Source organism: Musa acuminata, chromosome BXJ1-4 (genome assembly GCF_036884655.1).
Source record: "Musa acuminata AAA Group cultivar baxijiao chromosome BXJ1-4, Cavendish_Baxijiao_AAA, whole genome shotgun sequence".
Classification (NCBI taxonomy): domain Eukaryota; kingdom Viridiplantae; phylum Streptophyta; class Magnoliopsida; order Zingiberales; family Musaceae; genus Musa; species Musa acuminata.
Genome location: NC_088330.1, coordinates 11,629,035 through 11,653,575, shown reverse-complemented (window position 1 = coordinate 11,653,575; position 24,541 = coordinate 11,629,035). Strand labels below are relative to the sequence as shown.

Sequence of the window (24,541 nt, the reverse complement as noted above, 5' to 3'; positions counted from 1 at the left end):
GAAGATGGAAACCGTAACACCTTTTTAAAGCTAGATTGAGTTAACAAGAATCCAACCAACGCCATGAAAGCTTTAGGATGGAACTGCAATGAGACAAGGGAGGAGTGAGTTGGTGAGATCGCTCAGCAGTGCACGCCATCCTCCTCACTAGCTTTCGCTGACTTCAGAAGCTTGGTGAGAACCCGATGAGCTCTGCGACGTAACTGCCTGTCCTCTCTAGCTGAGGTCGCACAGGCCCCATCTTTTAGGTCAGTTCTCCAGACCAAAGAGCTGTGAAGGCAGGCAACAAGCATGTTCGTAATGGCTTTATCTGCATCGCTTCCGGTCTGACCTCTTTCAACAGAGGAGGCATGTTTGATCTGAATCTTGTGATAGTCCGACTCTCCACCCACCCCTATAAAGAAGTGTGATGTTAGCATGGGCAAGTTTTAGGATGCCAACAGAGGAACAGACGAGCACACCGAAAAAGCAACAAAAACTATTCTTTTGATACACATTAAACTTCTCCAAACCCTAAATGATTCAACAGTCTGTCTGTCTCAGCTCGAGACTTTCCTGAACTTAAAGCTCTCAAAATAATATCTTACAATAATATAGAAAAAATAAAAAATAAAGTTCTTAAAATTTATTTTTTTGCATCGTATCGTTTAACTCAGTTGGTTAGAGTATTGCGAAGGTCGCATAGATCATAAATTTGTTTTTATATTGGACTTAATTGATAAGAAACCAAAATATTCGATGAATTAATTATTTTCTGAAACTCTAAGAAACACTCGAGTTGCAGCTTCCATTTGGAGTTCAGCATCCATGAACGGATCGGAAGTTGCATCATAGAAAATGAAGTGGGCCTTCAACCTTAATGGGTTAATTCGAGATAAAGCCCAGCCCAATCTAGCTTTTGCAAGCGTACATGAGATCTTGGTCAAAATCCATTAGCCAATTGGAAGTTGGGTTGACCCAATAGCGGCCTATACACAAATGATCTCTCATCCACAGACCGCTGTGTAGGAGGAACTCAAAAGTCAAAAACAAAGCATCCATCTCCCTTCCCTATATTAAACTTAACCTATTTATTAAGTTAGAATCGGAAGTAATTTCCACGCATAATACCCACACATAAGTCCATATCCCCGCAACACTCTTTAATATATATAGCCTCTGAAGAGAAGAAGCTTCCGTTTTCCATTCCTCTTTGTGAATTCTAGGAGTCGGAGGATACAGCAGATGGTTCTTATCGGAATAGCAGCTGAAGCTAAACTACCCATATAGCTCAGCCTTTTTCCTTCGTAATTACAAGGGACAAAGAAAGCTTAAAAGAAGAAGAATAGTCGCTCTCTTGGAACAGCAACGAGAGATTGTGGAGTATTTTCTTCTTCACATGGACCGGCTAAGAGCTGAGTCTATGTCCTTCACGAGATCCGTCGTCGTCATCGAGAATCCCTCTTCAATCTGTATCAAAAGATACGATAAGCATAATCCTGTCAGGACTGCAACTTGCAGGAATGCAGAAGAAAATGGTATCGACTCGCCTGTGCAGTCACTGTTATATTGAGAGAGGAGGAAGCAAACGGCATGACGTTTGTGTTGATGACAGAGAGGTGGTGCCTCTCGATCTCGGAGAGCACCTTCACGAACAGCCCCTTTCGCTTCTCGCACTGAACCCTCACGAGGATGGAGTTCCCATTCAAACTGGCCGTGATCTTGGGAAAGGCCTCAGAAAAAGGACTTCCCTCGGCATCTGAGGTGTGGTCACCGGTGGGGATGTGAGTCTTCTTGACAAGGATGGTGGATTCCACAGTCCTCTCCGAAGCCTTCTCTTCTAACGTTTTCACCTTCTCTTCCAGTTGCCTGATGTAGTTGACTGCATCTCCAAGGAGAGTGGCCTTGTCGGTCTGCATGCCACACAAACAAAAGATCCGCTGAACTGCATCAGTGCTTATAGTTCTAAGAAGAAGCAACCAATGTTGCTTTGTTTCCTTTGAGCATTATAGCTTTTTCCTAAGTGTCCTTCCGCATTGCTAGTTTCTAATTCTTCTTCCAATCTGCATTCATGGGAATCATTTATGCAACGCATAAAATAATGCTCATGAGAAAGAAGAGTTTATATAAGTAAGGTCATCAACATAGCCATTGATATTGTAGGTTGCCTAAGAATCACAGTGTGGCAACAAGAACACGATTCAAGAAGATGAATCAAGCAACATATACAGAGATGAAAAGAATAAGCAGCACCTTTTTTAATCCGGGGATAATCGTGGATAATGCTATAAACTGCAGGTTAAGTCTCTCTCGCCGTTTCCTCTCAGCAATGACATGATCTTGAGCGGAAGAAGGTGGTCTGCTCCCCATGCTCTTCTTCTCCTGTCTTTGGAACTCGAGAGTGTCTTCACTCCATGTCGAACCATGAGAGAACAGGCTTGTGATCTCATTCTGTGGCTCCACAACCCCTTTGCCAGAATTCATATACAGTTGCGGTGGATCATGCAACGAATCCTGATTACCAAACGAGAGAAAGTTGGGGGAGGCTTGTGGTGCCTCAACCGAGACTAGCTCGTTGGTAACAGCGGTGGTCATACGCGTCCCATATGGAATCCCCACGAGAGAGCCGCTGGCGTTGTTGTTGAACTCACTGCTCCCAGCCGAATCGAAGGGGAAGCAAGACCCCGAGGGAAGATGATGATGATGGAGCTCTTCACCAAGCGACTCCATGATTTGGTTTGCCGTGAACATGTCCAGAGAATTCATCTCAGGCTGGTAGATGAAGGAAAGATCGCTGTTTTCCTATACAGGACAGTAACCTCACACATGACCACTCAGTTGTAATTCGTACATACACATGGATTATAAGATTAATGAGGTCCTGAGAGGGTAGTACTGTCAGTACTCACTTCTTCAGGTGGCGGCCATTGGCCTGATGATTGCTCCATCTCTATGATAAAACAAAGAGATCTGCGACCGAGGACAAGCTCAAGCTGAGCAGTTGTATGACAGTCTGTTCGACGAAAGGATAACGTTTACATGATCTAAATCAAGAAGAAGAATTAAACATGCAATACGTCCGAAATCTGAAGCTCTTGTTGAGGTTAGCCAGAAATAGAGCTAAAAAATTTTGCTAGTGCCAGTGTCAACAAAAGGTAAACAGAAATCCGCCTTCGAATCTTGCTCGATCCATTCGCTATGTGTGCGAAAAAGGATACCGATCAAAAAAATTAATTGAAGGAAAAGAAAAATGTGAATACAAATAAGATGTTAGAAGAAGAAAAGGAGATGAAGTGCTGCTCGTAGGCCCCCAAAACCATCTATTTTCTTATAAGAAAGAATCGTCATCAGACGATGAGAAAACCTAGAAGGTCTAAGCTAGCCTGTGAATAGCTCTATCCTCAAAAGGGGAGAAGCCTCGCAATAAACCTGCATCGATCTCATTACAGAAAACACCGAGATCAGATTTCCACGACTTGTACGACGAAGAACAACCTAGATCAGACACCGCAAGACCATGAAATCAAAGAACACGGGATACGGGAGCAGAAGGGGATGAAGGAAAACCTGTGTCTACACCTTATCCAAAAGCTCCTTGTTTCAACGATCCTAGTTGGTTCCTCCTCCTCCTCATATACTCGAAGAGCCTCCGTGTGAACATCTCGACTCTTTTCCCGGTCACTGTACTCATGAAGGCTTTGCGGTCTTCTTATACCGCCAAGCAAGTCTTCAGTCCACCCCACTATTTAGGTCGGAAGTGTACGCCACCACCCGTAACAACAATTCATCTTGAGATGACACTTGGCTTTCCGCATACAGTGGCAGCCGCTGGATGCACAGAATCGTCCACCGTCCACCATTCGATTCGACGGCCAAAAATACTTAGATATGACCTACTGCTGACTTCAGATGCCCGAGGGAGAAGACCGGTTCCTCTTCGTCATCTGTATGTTTCATACGTCTGCTTTGGATATTGCGATCTCATTGCATTCGTTTGCTAATGCGGATAGTGTCGGGTACCTCCAGATATCAAGGATCTCGGTTGTTAACTTGTTCCTGATAGCGGATCTCATATTGAAATTGCACTACTTATCTTCTGGGCATCAAAAAAAGAGAAGAAATCGGCTGACTTCACGATCATATTGAAATTGCTCTGCCGCTTCTTGTAAATGAAATGAAGTGATGATTACGTTCGATGTGAACAGACAGTGGTGTCATATTCTCCTCCACTCGAAAGCTTGCCTTCATTACTGTCACAACGACCGTCGTCACGATGCCTGCCTTCGTTATTCATCATCACCGAAACGGCAACAGAGTTCACGTCTGCAAAACTCGGTTCAGCTGCCTCGGAAGAAGAGCTTCTCCACCAGATTTCTTGCGATTACAGATAACCTTGACAATTCGGGATGGGGCCCCATGAAGAGGAATTCTTTTATCGTTTCCAGATTAGAATAGGCGAGGGAGTTGGGACAACAGAGTAAGGGTGTGTGACATCTTAAGATCACGTTGGAATTATCATTTGCGTTTGAAAGAATCTGAACTCCACAAAGGGACAGCCGAGCGCTGAGGTTGGTGGATCACATGAACTCGGCTGTGATCTCTTGCAATCAACAAGGGGAAAAGGGAAGGCGACTGCTATGTTGGATCTCTCTCGCTGAGCTCGGTCGGTCCCATGAAAGATGCGTGGACTCTCCTCACCCTCCCCTTCGCTTTCAGAAAAGATAAGGAGCTTGTTGTGTTGTGCAGCCGGAAAAGTATAATGGTGAAACACGTGGGAAAAAGGGGTTGTCCCATGTGCCAACCATTTGACAGCTACTTCTCTGGAAACAAGCGCCTTCGTTTCAGCTATTATTACCACCACCAAACCATCATGGCCATCTCGGGGTACTTCAAATCTACCTTATGCAAGTCAAACATACATTACTCTTTAATGGACAAGTCGGAATACTAGTTAGAATGAGTTTATCATCTCGGAATCCCTTTTGCCTCTCATCGACGATCATCACCACGCATCGTAACACTCCTCCTGACCTAATCGATCGGGATTCGTTCCTAAAATTGAATCGACAATCGTCTCATAGTTAGACCCATCTATGAAATGAAAAGAAGTTAATTCGAAAAAGATAGATGAAACGACTCCCTCATATTCTGCTCCAACCTCAAGAGGGTTCGTATCGAAAAACTCCCAATATAAATTTTCGTTTGTTGGACGGACATCCCGCGTGGTCAAAGATTTTTCGTCCAAAGTCTGTAGTAATTCCATCTATTCATCGGGCTTCCCCAACCGGATTGGTCCGTAAGAAGCGCAAAGAATAAGAGCATTGAAAAGAGTTGGAGTAGGCCATTCAACTAACACGTGAAGAATATGAGGTGAATCTGGGTGGGGACGAAGATAGATAGCTTTCGAGAGATGTCACTTTCGTGTAATCGAAACAAGCAAATCCTCAAGGAGAAAGGTAGACTTGGTGAAGAACCAATGTTGTACACACACAGTAGCCTGTTAATTGTCAACCAAGAAGACAAGTAAATGAGAAACAGCTGTTGACTATAGATATGAAGACGAAGACGGTATGTGATAAACTAGTAAAGAAGCCATGTGTTTATGCATCGCACGGTAAGGATTCTTCTGGTGGAATCGTCCTCCGACGACTTGACGCACTATATGTTCTCTGGTCACGCCTTGTTTGGTAAAAGCACACGTTGTTTCGTGGCTGGCAGATATATGGAAAGTCTATCCATCATGATATTATCACACACTAAGACGGATTAATGAAAAGCATGCTGCACACTGTTTAAGTTTATTTGATCGCTTCAGTCACCTCATAAAATCAGAGATTGTTAAAAAGATGCACTTAATTTATTTATCTTATTTCTTATTAAGGATATATTATTGATACGAGGATCATAACACTAAACGATATAACATTTATATGATCGATACCTTCTCGTCATGTGACCAACACCTCGTTATGACGTGAATTATATCACATTATCATTCCGAGGATGACATAACAATCAGTATTCTGCCAATCACATGATCGACTCAGTCAGTTAGTTTGATATAGCATGATTGCATCAATGACAAGAGAAAATACAACCATTTCAAATATTTGACTACAACCTGAAATATAATAAGAAGTATAAAAAGGTTCTCAAGTACTTCTTCACTTTTCCAACACACTTATGCTCATGTAGATTCGACATTAAACTGAATCATTCAAAGTCAAATTTAAATTAACTTAATCATGCGAGAGGTTTTCTCGGAGACATCTTTTAAGTATTTTTGCAGGTTTCCATTTGGACTTTTATTCGCCTAACACCACATCACTCATAGAAGAGAGATGCATAAAAAAAAAAAAATCTTGATTGATTCTGAATTAACATCCACATCATCGAACAATCAAAATCTAAATTAATAATTTTAAAAATATAATACTATTATGAAAAGATGAAATAAATACCACTTTTAGGTAGACTATCTTGATCCCCATAGACGGATAAGGATTCATGTCCTAAAGTGTGGCAATTATATGAAAACTTGTTTCCAAATATTATCTTATATCTCTTCCACCAAACTCTCACCTCTGATAGATGAATTTGGAAGTAAAACATTTGACACTAAAAGGATATTCGAGCACCATGCAAGGCTCAATAAATAAATAGAAACACAGCAACTCAGTCGAGACAAATAAGCATAATTATAAAATAAGTTTCCCCAGGGAGAAGACCGGCATTTGCGTGCTGTTTGCCAAAACTTTATGGCGGCTCCTCTAAGACTTGACGGGTTTTGATCATACGTTAAAATAAGATGAGAGGTAAGCGTACGAGTCACAAGTTGTCGAGTTATTTATAGAGCCCAGTTGTGCCCTAACTCTAGGCTAACAGATCCATGAGTTGCAATAACGAAGCATGCAACCGATGGTCCTGTCCTCATGTCATTGGCAATAATTAATTAGCTTGCAGGAGTCTCAAGTCGAGACCATGTGTAATCAATCTTAAAGAACGCAAATAAAACTTGCTACAATCATGACAAAAGTTCTTAGGAAGCATTGGCTTAGCCTCGTGAGTTGATTCAATTAATAATATTAACTACGTGGAGTCGAACATAATAGAACCATATCCATGAAGGAGAAATAGAATGCTGGAACTCAATCGAATGCATCCAAACGGAGCAGCGCAAACCAAGTAGCCAAGGCTTCGGTTGTGCGTTGTTTGTCAAAGAAACAAGACCATGTTGACATGCCCATTCCAACATGATGTGCAGTTATACAATCTAGGAGAAGGGTTCAACGACTAACATCGAAGTGCATAGAACGTGAAGGATCTATGATATTGATGCCAGGTGGTGGCAAACCTTCCCCGAGGCTTCAGAGTTGTCCATCCGTGCAATGTTTGCTAGATTTCATTCACCAGCAAGGATAGCATGTGATCAGAAACATAAAAAAATTGGCAATAGGGCATCCATGATGCTGCTGAATATGTTATTAACACAAATGTCGTTCCATTAGATACTCATCATGATTGAATTGTTATTGAGATATATTGCAAGTTGCCTTGGCAAATGGAGCTAGAAATTATGGCGTGTCAGCATAAGACAAGTGATGAAGTTTTGTAAAGTCAGTGGATGGCCAAATTGGAAGTTTATAATAAAGCTGTTATGGCCACTGAACATGCAAAAGGACACCAATAATAGGCTAATGCCCTTAACTAAGCTGACTAATTATTAGACTAGGAAGATACAGTACAAGTTAGTTTATCTAAATTGACAAAAAACCTGTTTCGATCTAAGATCAAGAAGAGGATGAAGCAGAAAGTTTCACAAACAAATGCCACAGTAAGCAAGTCAAACATATCGGAAATGGATTCGGTGTCAGTCTCAATATTGATGACCTAATTTATGTCTAACCGTATGGTATGTCTCTTCGGGCAGGTGCTCATATAGTTTACCAATACATTCAACCTAACTACAATTGTCAATGAACAAAACAGAAGCAGTGAAGATATTACATGTCCTTTCTCCGTTGAATAATTTTCGAGTATGGACATTGTCTTCAAGATCTTCTATCTACGATTATAGAATATAATGCTGCATCGTAGGGCCAAAGGAAGAATTTAAGTAAAAAAAGTTCGATGTATCATCACTCTGTAGAATTAGTTTCAGGGGAACTTTCTTTTTGCTGCAATGCAACCTTTGCAGCTAGGTCTTCATGATCATAAGAAGGCATCTGGTAGCCTCTCGAACTGCATAGCACGTCAATCACCAATGTGCGATTATGAACAGAAGCAATGAGATTAGAAGACCCACAGATCTGCACTTGTCTGATCTGACTTTAACCGCCCACAATTTACAGATCTTGTTCCTCGACTTGGACACTTTAGATGAGCACATGACCAATGTATGATCTCTGGCAGCATCAGCTATTCAGTTTCCAGCAATGATGCCTTCCCACCCGTCTTCAGGAGCATCATAGTAAAGATGAAAACAAAATAAGATAAAAGAGGCAATGCTGCTCCACCCCCTTCAGATATTGTAATATCTTTGTCTACCAGGATGTCAGATAATTCTACCATCCCATGATTGCAGCTTCAGTTAGCTTCAAAAACTCCACAAACATTATCCTGAAAACCTTTCTAGCCCCCTCAAACAGGAAGGAACCTCCGGTATCGGAACTTGCTGGCTGACCAGGGCAAAAAAAGGAAAAGGAAGTACAAACCTCAGACCACCATCTAAAATGTTTTAAGTTACACACCCATTTCCTCTCATGTACTTGCTTTACGCTTGGGAGTAAGGAGAAGAGGAAGGGTGTGTAGGGGAAGTGATGATACTTGAGCTATAACACAGGGCTAACTCACCCATCTGCTTCATGAGAGCACAATTGGCATGATCTCCTCAAGGAGCCATAATCAACTACTACCAGTCCACCTCCTTTTCCTAGCTGGTCGCTCTGGCTTTACCTCTGAATCAAGAGCAGCTTCATTATTGGATGACTGCACTTCATTTTCCAATTTTTTGCTCAATGTAGTCTCCTTTACAATAGGCATAGGAAGTTTGAAGCGCTCACTTCGTCTCTTAAGCTTAGCCATAGTGTCTAGGTGGTGGTCTGGCTCATCCACCGTCTTATCCACAATTTGGCCTCCATCAACATCCTTGCCATCTAATTCACCGGCATTATTAAATTCAGTTTTGGCTCCTTCATCTGCCTGCACCACATCAACATTATCGCCTTCAATTTTCTTAACCCCTGAGGAAGCAGATAATGTGTGTGTGTTGCCAGTGGCATCATAATCCCTCTCTTTGTGGCTGGTCCAGCGTTCCAATTTTGATCGCCCCTTCCTGGAACCCTGGTTCTCTTCATCTGAGGCAGGATCAGCTTCCTCTTGTTTCTTTTGCTGGGGGGCCTCCGGTTCTTCATAAATTTGGTGGGGATCCTTGGAGAGATCGGTGGAGGAAATGTTGTTACTTTCTTGCTCATTTAAGCTTCTAATATAGACCTGAGAAAAGTGAACAATTGGCAAGCAAGCGTACCATCAGTAAGGGACTTTCCTAAGGGAGGGAATCTACTTGGCCCAAATAATAACTTAATACGATGAATCTATTTAGTGTTTACAACATTGTTCGATTGGATGTGAATCATATGACTAGCAACCTATGATTGTATCTGAATTTCAAATCATATTTTCCAATAAAAAACACTAACACACACAAGGGAGGAACAAAGATATGTCATAAACTACAAGAAACCTGAAGTGTGACAAAATTGACTGTAATGCACTTAAAATCCATATGAAGTATGCAGCTGCAAATGCGGGTGCATGTGCGAGTCAATTCAAGTACCAATAAATATGCATAACTATTTACAAACGAAAAACAGATTTTACAAAAAAATAATAGATATGCCATGACCAAATAACTCCTGAGATGGAAAATGCAGGCCATTAACAGTAAACAATGGTCATCAGATACAATGTCATCAGACCTTCAATATCGACAAGGTAATAGTAGCATCTTCATTTAAATCTGCTTGTTTGATGTGGAAAAAAAAATCTAAAAATTTGCTGTTTCGTGACAATGACCAAATTGGGAAAGATTTCAATTGTTCTTTATCTTCTATTGATACAGAGGCTTACTTCATCAGTAAAAGATATAATATATGGCTTCAATATTCTGAAGCATACCTTGTCAGTTTGAGCGGTGTGGCGGTCTTCATGCTTTCTCTTACCAAGCCCCTGGCTGTGCTGCTCATGAGCTTCTGAATCTTTGGATTTCCTTGTATTTTCCTTGTGTCTTTCCCTGTACATCTGCTTGCCATCAGCACTAGGAGGGCAGTCCTTGTACGTGTTCATCCTTTCATGCCTAGAGTTTCTTCTGTCATTGTTTGAATATTTTTCACGCACAGATAAATGTCTGCGTCCCTTATTTTGTACATCATCTTCCCTACCATGATCCCTCTTTGAATGATCATTAAGTTGCCTTCTTTCTTTCTCTTGATGAACCCTACTATCATGGACTATAGTCTTTGATTCATCCCTATTCCTAGCACTACCACCCGATGCTTTATCTTCCATAGCCCGCCCACTCCTTACAGACCCCCGCCCTTCTTCTCTTTCCCGGTGCATCGGTGCACTTTCATGAGGTTTAAGTCGCTGCCTATCCTCTCTCTCCCTATAGCGCCAGTTATCATCTTTATGATTGGAAGATAAGTGATCATCAGCCTTATCTCTCATTCTAGTGTCAACCTCTCTCCTCCTATGATCTATGGCATCATCCCTTGCTCTTTTCTTTCTCCCAGAATTTTCTTCATCCCTATAACCATGCAGAGTACTTAATTTGTCAGCTTTGCCTCTTAGATATTCTTCATCCCTTTTCTTTTTAATGAGAGGTTCGTCTGTGCTTTCATGACGACTCACAAGATCATCTCTTGACCTCTGCCATAAGACGTCATCCCTATTATGCCCTCTCCAGTCTCTATCTTCTACACGCTTTTTTGAATGATCTTCTTCTTTCGGGTTTCTGTCAGTCACCCTTAACTTGCTCCTGTGCTTTGACACCATTTCATCACTATTCTCCCACCTCCTGTCTTCATCTTTGACTCTTCTACTGTGTACATTGTCCTCTCTTCTTTGCCAAGAACTGATAGAAGATTCTGATTCCTTTTTCCTCTCATAGCTTCTACTTCGAAGAGGGTGCTTATAAGAATCAGATGTATCATCCTTTCCTTTGGAAACAATGTAATCTTTCTTCATCACTTGTCTAGCATCCAGACCATAGTCATCTTTTGGTCGCAAATAACATTCTTCTTTGTGGGGTCTTTTTAAGTGACCCACCTGAATTGAATGTTCTTCTTGTATGACTTTATCACCATTTTCAGTCTGCTTTGGATAATCCTTACTGCTCCCAGATTTCTGTCTACTGTTATCACTATTTGAGGTTTGCAACTCATCCTCATGACCACTATCATGCCCTGCAGGTTGCTCAACCAGTGATGAAAGCTTTTGCTTCTTGCCAGTTTGAACTAATTTATCATTGTCGCTGGTCTCATTAGGAATATGTACGTCTGACACCATGTCCTCCCCTTCATTTTCAATGCTAACTGGTGTAAGCTTTTCATCATGCCCACAGCATTGCTCATCAACACTCAGCTCTTTTACAGTATCATCAGCAACAGAAGATGATTTTCCAGAACTCCGATCAACTCCAGTGCTATCATCCTGTGTCTCCTCCTCATCACCAAGCCTGTTTGAGTGGACACTTGGACTAGGGATGCCATCAATAGATTGTTCACGACCATTGGAGGATCTTCTATGTGAAGATCCCTGGGGCAACCTGAGGTATCAATTCAGCAATCCCACATTAGTATGTATCCAGAAACACAGTATCTTAAGCAAATCAACGCATACACATCAGATAAATCTAGAAAAAACACATTCAAAAATACAAATAATTATTTGTAACATCAAATTACATTTTTTTTCAAGTCCAGTGTCCTAAATAATTTGAGAATAGGATGAAAAAGCATATGACTTGTTTTTTACCAACTCACTGTTCAATGATCCACTAAGCCTGACGATTGGTCAAAAGGCATGACTCTAAGAATTTGCCAGTATTCCTAGACATAGCTCCTTTGCTTCCAATTAGTTTCTTTCTCCATTTACCTGATGTGGCTTTATAAACTTACTGCTAATGACATTCACAGATGCATAAGACTGATAATCTGATATGACAAGTGACTTCTAATACTCATGCAACTATGTGCAAGAAAATGTAATCCACACATGTATTGCTAACTGAGTTGGTAGAATCCATAATATATGTGAGTCATATCAACTTCCTTGCGTCTCTCATGGTATACCCTCTTCCTGCTGAGCCCCCCATCTCCTTCAACCAAATTGACAAGATAGGACTTGTGCCAACAGTTCATCATGATATCAAAGACCCATCAATGGGTCAATCTCATAGGATTTCAGAGAGACACCTCAATTTCTTCTTAAAGCAAATATCATTCACCAACTTCTCAGAATCTCAGATTCTCTGAATGAATAGAGCTTTGAGGAACATCCAAACGTGTGCTTCTATAATTGAATAATTCTATCTAATTTATTCAGTTTAAATTGTTATTACATACTACAATAGAAAAAGAAATATGTTTCTTCTCCATCAATCAAAAGCCTTTATATTCTTATTTGGACCTGACAAAGGTAACTGGACAATGTTGCTCAAAGTTGTGGTCCATGTCATCAAACATCAAGATTTCCTGCTTGTGTATCCAGAGTGGTAGATGCAGTAGAGTAGTCAAATGCTGAATGCACATGCTGCAAACTATGCAATAGATGGCACAGGCATGTCTCAGGCTTCGACTATTTTCATAAGCAAAGAAAATGAATTTAAGGAATGGAGTTCACATCAAATGCGCATAACTGCTGGTCCTCTTCCTTGGCTACCAAAACCAATCATGTCAAACCCTTCTTATGACAACCCAAGTATATTGGAAACAGCAATTCTAACTGACAAGGAAAACAACCCCTTAGGGTCCGGCACTGAGCATGCCGAATTTTATCATGCCAAACCAAAACTATTGCAAAAACACAATATACGTATATGAACTGCAGAGGAAAATTCCACATGCATTTCTCTTTTCTTTACTGAGGGCAAGCGTCGTGTCATGGTAACTTTGCTGTACTTTTTTGTTTTTCTTTTTCTCCCTGCTGTTTTTCTGGATATTGCTAATTAGCGATAAAAAATGTCATGTAGTTGAAGCTTACAAAACAAATTGAAAGGAACATAAATTCTTTTGAAGTACAATTTACCTGCAGCTTTGGTGTATCCCCAGTGCTTTAGCAGGAGATACAGGGCTCCTTGTTCTTGAATCTTGATGGTATTCAGCTGAAGATTCCGAAGGGAAAAGCAACACTTCATTTTTTTCCTTAGCAGAAAGGGCTCTTCTAGTCATTTCCTTATTCCTATTGCCAGAAGCATGTGAAAAGTGCCTCATATTTCCTGAGACAGTATTTCTATCATCATTTTTAACTTCATGAAAACATTTATCATCATCTCTTTCAACACTCTTGTGTTTCTCTGGGGCACAGTTGCACATTTTTGGATCATCAAATGAATCCTGCAACACAATCTGTTCGACAAGAATTTTATTTGTTGATATCATTAATAAGTATTACATAATACACATCACATATAAGACAAGTGTATTAGATATACACAAACATGTGGAAGTAGATATCGTTACTTTGGTAACCATCACAAGTCGTACAATCACAAGTCGTACATATAATAAATGAGAATATGGTAGTTGATATACACACGAACATCTGGAAGTAGATATCACAAAGTTACCTCAATAACTGCATCTGCATCACGGATGCGAGGAGGCCTGGTATCTATAGAGGGTAGGCGCTCACCATAACCACCTTCAACCTGTATTGCTCTCCCAGTTGGCTAACAAGCAAAAAAAAAAAAGACGAAACCTTAAAGTTCCATCCAGTAAACCGTTCTATAAAAAACCAATTGAAGACCATAAAAAACATCAGCCCCATGCTATATAGTAGTTCAGAGAATCAATAGATCATACCAATGGTGCCCGCATAACTGATGATCCTCTTCCTTGGTTACTAAAATCTACTTCCCCATCATCTGCTTTTTTATGCCCATTATTAGCAAAAATATTGTGATGGCCTGCTGCAGTTGCCAATTCGGGAGGTAAATCTGGATCATACTCCTGAAAGCAGAGTTATAAGTTATTGACAACTAAAGCTAAAACATGATTCCAGCAGATATAAATACGTAACCTGCTCTGATCGGCCACTCTCATAGACATGAATCTTGCTTTGCATGGTTGACTCTAAACGAAGTTGGTCCTGAGAATTCAAAACTTCAATCACAAATTAAGAACAACACATCAATGCCTTAAATAATTCACAATGAACAACAAGACTTTCACTTGCCAGCTGCTTGCAATAATCCTTCCACTTGTCTTCATCAAAACCAAAATTAAAAAAATCTGATACATCAACTCCGGGATGTCTCCACGGTTTTTCCTCAAAACTCTCAATGTCAACATCAAAAACTGACCTGAGGATTGAAAATTGATTTGGATAGATAGGATAGTTAAGTGAAAAAGTCTTTCAATTTTTTGGCCTCTTATCTACAGGCAAATGAGTTCATTCAGAATTGTAAGGATTAGGTATGTTCACATGCACACAACTTTGATTTGACAAGATTGATCCACAAAAAAAGAATAAAAATTCAGCAGGAGCGTGCTATCCTGCTTAATTAGCATAATTAGTAGAAACTTGAAAAGCAAGATGATTTGAACTATAAATGTACACCTAATAAGTTACTGCTTTATATGGCGAGCACATATCACATGTCAAACACAAATGGAATCCATGACTTTAAAACATAAACTAGAATGACCAAGAAGCAAGTTCTGCAACATCCCCTGATAGCTCATCAAGTCCTCAATCTCGAACTAAGTTTTGCTGATGGCGCAAAATCCTAATCATGGTTATCACCCAACAAACTTTCCCTGTGGACCAAGAAATTACATAGTCCATATATTTTCAACCAGAAGTGTGTTTCTTCCCATGCATTTTCATCCTTCTTCTTCCATCTCTAATTATTTCTTCAGCGCACTTGTTCTCAATTTACCACTTCACACATAACATGATAGGATCTATGATGTATTTCATCACCAGCAACTCCCCTTGAACATCTGAAGAAAGTGAAAATTTTACGAAATGCCAATTTTAACGATTTGTTTTTTGTTCAGTGATTCTAATGATCGGTGATTGGCGCCAAGATGAGCACTAATTGTACTCATGCATCAAATTAGAAATATAATTGATGAGGATAGGTTGTCCTACATTGAAGGCAGACATCCAGTCAGTGTTAATGTAATTTAATTGTAAACAGATATATGCATACCTGCAGTAGTATTTCTAAATAAAAAGCAAAATGATTCTCTTGCAATTTCAGTTATAAGTTAACAGAATCCTGCCGGTGAGATGAACTTAAAGTTTTCTACTTCCTCTAAGTCTCTTGCAACTTTAGTCACAAGCCAACAAAAAAGAAAAGATTCCCCTGTCTGAAATTAAAGTTTTCTACTTCCTCAACTTCTAGTAAAAGTCTATTTTCTCACATAATCTCACAAGTTCAAACAGACAATGGACAATCGCATGGAGACCATCCATTAAAAGGCATATATATGAAAAGGTATTACATACTTGTTCACAATATGTTGCTAGCCTATCTAGATTCCAGAAAAGTTAGGTTTTACCAAGGATCAACATACAACAAGTTGCATTACTCATCTGGTTACACAGCAAAGATAACGACAAAGTGGTTCAAAGTTTTGAAACTAAGATCCTAGAAGAAACAAAAATGAGTGTGCAAATGACAAGCTTACTTGTGAGCAGGAAGGGTAAAATCCAGTCCACTGCCAAAAGCACGGGATGAACTATTGGCCCAAGCAGGGAAACCAAAGCCAGTATAGCCTTTGGGCCCATTTGGAATCCCCCTGCCACCAGCAGGTCTCCAATCACCTCTTCCTCCACCAGAAAGGGGACCTGAGATAAGAGGAGGACGAGCAGCGCCCGGAGGACAAGCTGTCCCAGCAGCAGGGCCCCCAGGTAGAGGTGCTGCACCAGGTCTTATATACTGCATAAGAAACAAACCAAAATTAGCTAATGAGTTGTGATGCCATAAAGACAACCTACCCATTAAAGATATGACAACAGACAATGACATTGGCATCAAAGTTTGGAGTGATTGGACAAAAACTGAGTGAAAATACACAACACTAAAAGTGGTTTCCATGACAACAAAAGTGAAAACACACATGATCATGATATTTCTGCAGCTACTATCTGACTCGTTATAAATTTATCCATCTAAAATAACTGGCAGGCCTGTCATCCATGATCATTCGATCCTATCAAGTTCAAAGTGTCTGCCAGTGTCAGTAGAAAAAAATTTGCATTATTCCAAATCATGTTTACAAAGCACAAAGACAAAATATATGGCTCATGATACCAACTCAGGATATGAGAATTGACAGAATTTTCACATCGATCAACTGAACTACAATGGGAAACCTTCCAATATTCATTGTTTTCTAGATATCAATCCAGAAACAACCTGAACCATATATTAATACATCAAAGCATGTTATGCTAGATGACGCTGGATCATAGAGTAATAAAGGTACAGTTACAATGGCCCAGATTTCTTAACAACAATATATATTGACTCCTGATACACAAATTCTCTTTGTTCAGCAGGGAAAAACCTGAATGAACAAATTACAAGAGTTAAGGAATATATCATTCATTTCTCAAAAGAAAGCTCAGGAGTTGCTACATTAGTTAGAAAATTTTACAAGACATTAGGCTTAAATATATAGCCTTAGTTATCATATCTGATAGCAAAAATAAAGGTTATTTCTCAAGTATTCTCTAATTTATAATCCAACTGATAGTAATTGCTATACATTTTCAGATATTTTACTTCAATTTGATAAAATAACTCCCGTAGGAGGGACATATCCTATTGTTGCCAAAAAGATAGCCCGTTATATCGAACCAAGAAAAATCTGGGCAAATGCAAGATGAATAACAAAATAAGAAGGTGTTAACAATAACTGAGGTGCTCTGAACTTGCACTGTACGTTGCTCCTTCTTTGGCAACCTATTGGAAATGTTTACCCTCTCATTCCATGAATGACCAATTGATGATTGTGAAAATGACTTTACATTTATAATTGTAGCATGTAGCACAAAAGACATCACATTTATAATTGTGAAAATGACTTTAGCTTTACACCCACGATCATTTATTAACAAATAAGAAACTAATAAACAATTTAAGAATACGTAACAATGCCAAAGCTAAAATACACAAACCTACAGTTTCCACCTCACAGCAAGGATGAATGATAAGAATTAACCTTGTACATTGAATGATGCTGTGGATGAGACCCATGAGTGTTGTACCCAATCCTCGCCTCCAATGCACTTCCGGTAGCACTAGCAATTTTCGCCACATCCACCATCTCCTTTCTCTCCCCATCGCCAGTAGACTGCATAGCCTCCTCCCCACAGTTTTGCTCATCCGTAGCCGGGACGTGGCGATGCTGATCCTCATCAGTGACAATGACCAAATCATCTTCCCTGTCATCATCATCAATCCCAATTCTATCATTCCTGTCCACACCAAGCGGTCCATGATCGCTATCATTCAGCACGATCTGGAGATCATCTTCGCTATCGCTGTCCCAATCCTCACTTTGTGATGGCTTCCTCTCTTCAATGTTCATGCCGATCAGAGGCCCGGAAGGGGCTGGTTCAGCTGAGAGGCCGGGAATGACCGGAGCTTCGTCCTGATCGCCTAAATTTTCAACCACTCCACCTCCAAACAATGGATAGCCGTCCCCATTTGGGGCTCGAAGCCTCTCAGGGTCACCAATTTTACCATCCCCATTTGGAATCTCCGAAACCCTAGCTTCTTCTTCGTCATCCTCCAAAACCCTAGGCTCGCACTTATCGGCCATGTATGGTGCAACGACCTCTGTCGGCCTGGAGACCACGCCGTCGTTTTCGTCGTCCCAATTTTCCGGTGCCTCCACCACGGGAGGCGCGTGACCAAGCATCCAATCGCGCTGGCCGTAGTCTTCGGCGGCGGTGGCGGCGGCCGCGGCGGGAGGAGCTAGGGCCTGATGAGGGACCGATGGAAGTTCGGCGGCGGGGGAAGAACGAGAGGCGCCGAACAATATCTCGTCCCCGTCGCCGCCTTCGATATCGTCGTCGGCAGCAGGAACGACGGGATCAGGGCGAGTCCCGGGGGAGGGGGCAGGAGGGGAGTCGGCGATGGGGCGGAATACGTCGGTGTAAAGCTCCCCGAACTCGTCGTCGTCCTCCATGTCCGAAGGTTCTTCTTGGGCGACGGACTCCGTCGAGGGAGCAGCGTTTAGAAGAGGTGGTTCGGTCCCGAGCGACGTTCCGGACCCAATGCAAACAGCCCGGAAAAGATACCCAGCTCAGTTCCTGATACAAAGCACTTTCGCCACCCGACAGTCACGTACCCTTGCGTCACCTGCCCTGTGATTGGACAATACAGAGCAGTACGTGGGCGGGCTCCACGTTAAACGGACAGGCAGTTGCGCTTGGCACCTCCGTCAAATAAATCCATCTTTCTTTATTATAAAAAATACGACTCCCCACGAATATTCACCCAAATATGATGGCCAAAAATTGATTTATTTTCTGGATTGGCGAATTTAAATTCAAACAAGTTAGTTTCGTAGGATAGATAAGGAATCAACGCCTCCAAATATATTCCCAATTTTGTTTCTCATATTTAAACTCACAATCCGACTAAATATTCTTCATATCTGATTGTTATTATTTTTGTTGGCAAAACGTATGAATTCATCAGACACAATTACTTGAAAAGAAATAAAAACTTGGTTCAATTTTGTCTCATGTCATGATTCCATTTTCTTTTTCTTTTTTTCTTTATCGGATTCAAAGATAAGAGGCAAGAAGCGTTCATCCACAAAGAAGCCTCATAAGATATCGACGGTTTATGTGATTGCAGTTAGTTTTATAGTTAGTTCAAGTTAAAGATACATAAATAGTTCTTTAAAGAGGATTATTTGTTTTTTCATCCAAGATCGAATGATAGTTAGTGATAGTGTCTGAATCAGATCAATTCGATAATATCAGAATCGTTGTTTACTGTGAAACAAATTAACCATGATATATTAAGTTCTTTAATTTTGTGCTCCTTGGCACGGTCAGTAAAATCTTTATCAGATCATCGAAATATCCTACGATCAAAATTCGATTTCACCGTTTTTATTTTTTTAAAAAATAAATTTAAACTTTTAATTATTTTTGCTAATCTTTTATTTCCTGATATTTTCAAAAGATAGATTTGGTGTATCACATCAACTTGTCCTCAGTTGTCCTCTAATTGAAATATATAAATTGTGATAGCTTTTATCTTTGGTTTCTCTCGATGTTAGTTAATAGTCAGAAAATAGATGAGTGCGAAACTTGGCACAAACTGCCGAATATATAAAGGGAGTTTTTCCTCATCATCGGCTTCAAATAATTACATTTCTCGATGTTAAAGATGATCTCACTCTGCGTGTAATAATAATGATGGGATAAATTATGCAATATATTACACATATAAAAAAATATTCAACGTCTCTGCCCTTTACTTTTTCTTTGATATCTTAGACACAACACACTAACTACGTTCGCTCAATCAAGTTTGCCCAATCTGATCACTTACAGGTCACAAATATTCGTTTTATAAGTTTTTAGATGTACTTCTAAATCTATCAAGAGTTGAATGTTTGTCTTACGAAGGATATTGGACTATAACACATATGAAATTAATAGTGTTTTGATCAACATCGACTCCCAATGGGAGGAGGGGAGGAGGAATTGGTGCTTTCGAAGGATTAAGAAAATTCAATCGATGAAACTCATATTAAAAATATATTTAACTTAAAATATACATAAGAATAATAAACAAATAAATTAATTTGTAATAGGAATGAAAAGCATAAAAAAATATAAATCGAATTTATAATGATTCGATTATTACGATCTACATTCACTCCCAATTCTTCTTCCGTCAAGGCCATCGGCTTTTACTAACGATCTTCTTTTAACGGACGAGATCAACTACTCTTGTTACAATTATTTCTCATTTTCATAGGCTCAAGAGAGAATATTCACACCTCTCTTTTACAATTGGACTTTACTCCTTCCTTAGAACACTTCTAACTCTAAGAAAGAGACTCAATAACTCAAGAGATATTACAATTCTTTTTTTCTTAAGAATTATTTATCATTTTTACTCTTTTTCTTGCTATCTCAAGCAAAAAATAGGTGGGGTATTTATAGACTCCAAATGACTTCAAAAAATGGAGTCAAAAATTCAAATCTCCGATTTTCGAGGTACCGACGGTACCACCACTTGCCACTATGTGCACTGACGGTACCACCACCTGACATAGTCTGGGGGACTATGTTTGGGCGGTACCACCGCCTGACACTAACGGCACCCCGGAAAACACGCACTTCATACATTCCAGCTCATAGGCGGTTCCACCGCTTGGTCTAGTAGTGACACCACCTGACCTAACTGTAAGTCATTGAATGAGTCTTTCAGCAAGCCCAAATCAGTCCTGATTTAGGCCCAACGAGCCTTTAATTGAGTTAGTATGGTCACACCCAAAACTAACTCAATTACAACTTAAACTACTTTGATCATGACACAATCGATTATAAATATGAATCCTTTGTTGTCCAGTATGTCATTGGTTTATCTGGTGCTTCGTTTGAACCTTTGATGCATCATCCTCTCTTTTGGCGTATTGCTTGATCCAACGGCACATTGATCTCTTGCAACATCTGATCTTCTTGATGTAATATCTGATCCTTCTGGGCTGATGCCCGAACTCACGTCACGAAGTCTATCTTCTAGCACGTCAACTAATCCTTTGGCCTGACGTTCAATCTCTAACATGATCCATTTTGGCCCAACGTTTGATTCTTCCTACTTCAATCGATTTATCTTTCCATGATCAAAGTTAGTCCTACGTCACTCAAACGCTGATTAAATCAATACTTTAGGTTTATATCTACACGGGCCAATTCTTGGTCGAGGCTCAGTTTTTGCTTACTAATTATGTTATCATGTGTCTGAGCCTAAATTTGTGATTCTATTTTTTCTTTTTGTTTCTATCTTATGTTTTTATTAGTATGTTAGGAGATTTTTAACATGTTGAGGGGGAAATGCATAAGTTTTATTTTGTATTTTTTTTTCTTTTTAGCATAAGTACATCCTATGTGTTGATGAGACCAATAGAGACATTTTTTAAGTATATTTTTCACATAATCTCGATATTGTACCAGGAATAGCATTTGTATATTAAAGTAATTAATTATTCGATATGTGATTACTATATGGTATCCAAGATAGAAGGAGAAGATGGATGTCACCCTTCACCCGTTTGCCCACATGCATGAGTCTATAATTGCCTCTAATAACCTTTCCCTTGACCTCTAACAACCTATAACTACCTCTAAGAGAACTCCTTCTAACTTAGTGAATTATTATCTTTATAATAATTCACTCGACTCATTAACTACTGACGTACGATGCCACTACACCGCAATCCCCAGATGATATAGGGGAATCCAATCTATTGAACCTATCTGTTCTTAGTTACCATATATCTATAGTCCTTTATCCATCTAATATCCCATAAATCGTATATTAGGAATGGTGCTGTCATGCTCATATGGTTTTTACTCGAGTCTCACTCTAATTGGATTCTCCCGGAGAACTCTTTCTTTCTCAATCTAAATGACCTTGGTTAGGGATTTGCTTGAAAAAAAAAAAAAAGATATTCTTCTCATGATAGTAAGTATAGATGATCCTCTATCGATAATAAATAGCCCTCGTAACATTGACTACCACTCTCGATGACCGGTTGTGCTAGATTTAAAACTTCTAGGTCTATAAGTTGGGAATCAAAGAGTGAAGTATTTATACATGACATCCTTAGTGTTTTAAGTCTAAGGACCATATACACCATTGGGACGACTGAATCACTGTATGATAATGAGGTGTCATCAACCATCCAATATTCATGAGTGGATCAATCAGTGAACTCATTCTCCAATGAGCACATGCGTGGTGTCGCTAGTGTCCCTACACTAGCAGTTATGAGACCAGCCACTTATATCATATGGATGGGTATATAACACACCAGTCTATCAGTCATCTCGATATCCCTCTTGAGTGTCCTATGATCGGGATTATTTATGGTCTATGTTTAATAGTGAATCAATCTCATTATCATGATCTCATCATGATTTGATTCCTATTGTATAGATCAATGAACATCAAAATGCATGCAATATGCACTATAAAATGAGAAAAATATCAAATAATTAATAAGCAAAAAGAGTGTGTATCATGTCACATATGTCATCACTCACGTAATTGGCTAACATGACACCTATAACTAGCGATCCCTCACTTGATCTAAAGTCAATCACCTACATGTTTGTTCTCAATAAGACACTTGTAATGCTCAAAGACAATCTAAGACAATATCTTTATTAGTGGATCTACGATATTATCTTTAGATGTAACTCTTTCCACTACTACATCTCTTTGAGCTGCGATCTCTCAGATCATGTGGAACCTTCTTAGAACATGCTTAGACTTTTGATGAGACTTAGATTCCTATGCTTAAGCAATCGTCCTGACGTTGTCGCAATATAAGGGAATCAGCTCATCGCTGGTATCTTGCTTGGAACTCTTCAAACATACTACTTCTCTATTCATGGTGAACACATACCCTAAATTAAACTTGCTATCATCAACATCAGACTAAAAACTCGATTCCGTGTAGCCCTCAACCCTAAGGTCACTTTCTCCGTATATTAGTAAAAGATCCTTAGTCATTCTCAAGTACTTAAGGACATTTTACTGCTTTCTAGTGCTATGAGCCTACATTCGTATGGTACATACTCGTGACACTCAGAGCATATGATATATTTGGCCTAATACATAGCATAACATACATGAAATGCTAGTCATAGATGCCCTACAAGCCAATCACGTGAGTGATGGCACGCGTGATATGATACACATTCTTTTTGCTTATTATGTTTTGATATTTTATCACTTTATATTGCTTGTTGCATATATGCATATATATCGTGATAAGATCATAATAATGAGATCGATTCACCTTTAAACGTAGACCCTAAATAATCATGATCATAGGTTACTCGAAAGGGACATCGAGATAATTAGACAGACTGATGTGCTATATACTCGTCCATATAATGGAGGCAGCTGGTCTCATAGCTACTCGTGTGAGGACACTAGGGCTATAGTATAGGTGTCAATTGGAGAATGAGTTCACTAATTGATCTGCTCATGAAATATTGAATGGTTAATGATACCTCATTGTTAGACAGTGATTATGTTGTCCCAGTGGTATATCTGGTCTTTAAACTTGAGACATTAAGGATGTCCTGTATGAGTACTCCACTCTTTGATATCAGACTTATATACCTGAAAGTTTGAGATTTAACATAGCCGATCATCGGGAGTGGCTGTGAATCTTACGAGGACTATTGAGTGTCGATAGAGGATCATCTATTCTGGATGTCATAAGAGGAATATCCCATATGTTCTTACTTAGACAAATCTCTAGCTATGGTTATTCGGATTGAGAGAGAAAGAGTTCTCCGGGAGAATCTGATTAGAGCGAGACTCGAGTAGAAATCGTATGAGCTTGACAGCACCATGCTCGGTATACGGTCTTTGGGATATTAGATGGATGAGGTGTTGAATCTTATATTTTGATGATGGAACCAATTGATAGTGTTTATGATATGATTTACATTTTGAGTGACATAGGAAGCTTCGATCAGGGAGAGACAATTAAAGCAGGAAGAATCATGTAGGGCCGAAGTGGAATATGTCAGAAGATTGAACGTCAAGCTGGAGGATCAATCGACGTATCGGCAAAAGGCTTCGGGCCATGGGTTCGGGTATCTTGCCAAGAATAGCAAAAATTATACCAAGGAAATCGGAGTTATGGAGGTCAACTGGTCGATTGGGCAATAGGCCGCAAGAGAGGATGATGCGCTGAAAAATCGGACGAGGCGTCGATGAACCAATGACATGCCAGACAACATTTGATTTAGCTTTATAATAATTGTCTAGATCGAAGTAGGTTTTAGGTATAATTGGGTTGAAATTGGGCCAACTCAATTAGAGGCCAATTAGGCCCAAGTTTGGGCTGTGTTAGGCCAAGCGAAAGACTCAAAATGTGACCCAATAGGTGGAACCATCGGTGGTGCAGTCTCCGAGACTATATCAGGCGGTGGTACTACCAAACTGGGTGGTGGTATCGCCTAGTGGCAGGGTGTCAAGCGATGGTACCGCCTAGTGTTAGTGCTACAGGTGGTGGTACCGCTAGTATCTGAAAGACCCAGGATGAGA

General features: G+C 39.9%; 2 protein-coding genes across 2 annotated transcripts; both read right to left on the bottom strand.

Annotated features, from left to right (window-relative positions):
* Positions 1–1,159: 1,159 nt before the first annotated feature.
* Positions 1,160–3,705, bottom strand: LOC135648966 (transcription factor bHLH18-like). The gene is made up of 5 exons (XM_065167014.1): positions 3,547–3,705; positions 2,889–2,949; positions 2,233–2,781; positions 1,530–1,892; positions 1,160–1,449 (listed from the first exon to the last, which is right to left on the bottom strand). Exons 2-5 carry the CDS (start codon positions 2,925–2,927, stop codon positions 1,375–1,377), a joined length of 1,026 nt encoding a protein of 341 aa, XP_065023086.1. The 5' UTR covers positions 2,928–2,949; positions 3,547–3,705; the 3' UTR covers positions 1,160–1,374.
* A 4,133-nt stretch (positions 3,706–7,838) lies between these two features.
* Positions 7,839–18,490, bottom strand: LOC135648960 (FIP1[V]-like protein). Its single transcript, XM_065167005.1, has 9 exons — positions 17,436–18,490; positions 15,897–16,147; positions 14,434–14,560; positions 14,278–14,346; positions 14,061–14,207; positions 13,826–13,927; positions 13,285–13,604; positions 10,156–11,803; positions 7,839–9,471 (listed from the first exon to the last, which is right to left on the bottom strand). The coding sequence occupies exons 1-9, from the start codon at positions 18,405–18,407 to the stop codon at positions 8,884–8,886; spliced, it is 4,224 nt and encodes a 1,407-aa protein (XP_065023077.1). The 5' UTR covers positions 18,408–18,490; the 3' UTR covers positions 7,839–8,883.
* Between the last annotated feature and the right edge of the window lie 6,051 nt (positions 18,491–24,541).

Coding starts and splice junctions, on each gene's coding strand:
- LOC135648966 (XM_065167014.1), bottom strand. CDS start 2,927: ATGGAGCAATCATCAGGCCAATGGCCGCCACCTGAAGAA. Junction 2,782..2,888: donor AATGGCCGCCACCTGAAGAA/GTGAGTACTGAC, acceptor TGTCCTGTATAG/GAAAACAGCGATCTTTCCTT. Junction 1,450..1,529: donor ATATAACAGTGACTGCACAG/GCGAGTCGATAC, acceptor CTTTTGATACAG/ATTGAAGAGGGATTCTCGAT.
- LOC135648960 (XM_065167005.1), bottom strand. CDS start 18,407: ATGGAGGACGACGACGAGTTCGGGGAGCTTTACACCGACGTATTCCGC. Junction 14,208..14,277: donor AGAGTGGCCGATCAGAGCAG/GTTACGTATTTA, acceptor CTCTGCTTTCAG/GAGTATGATCCAGATTTACC. Junction 11,804..13,284: donor GGGATACACCAAAGCTGCAG/GTAAATTGTACT, acceptor TTGATACCTCAG/GTTGCCCCAGGGATCTTCAC.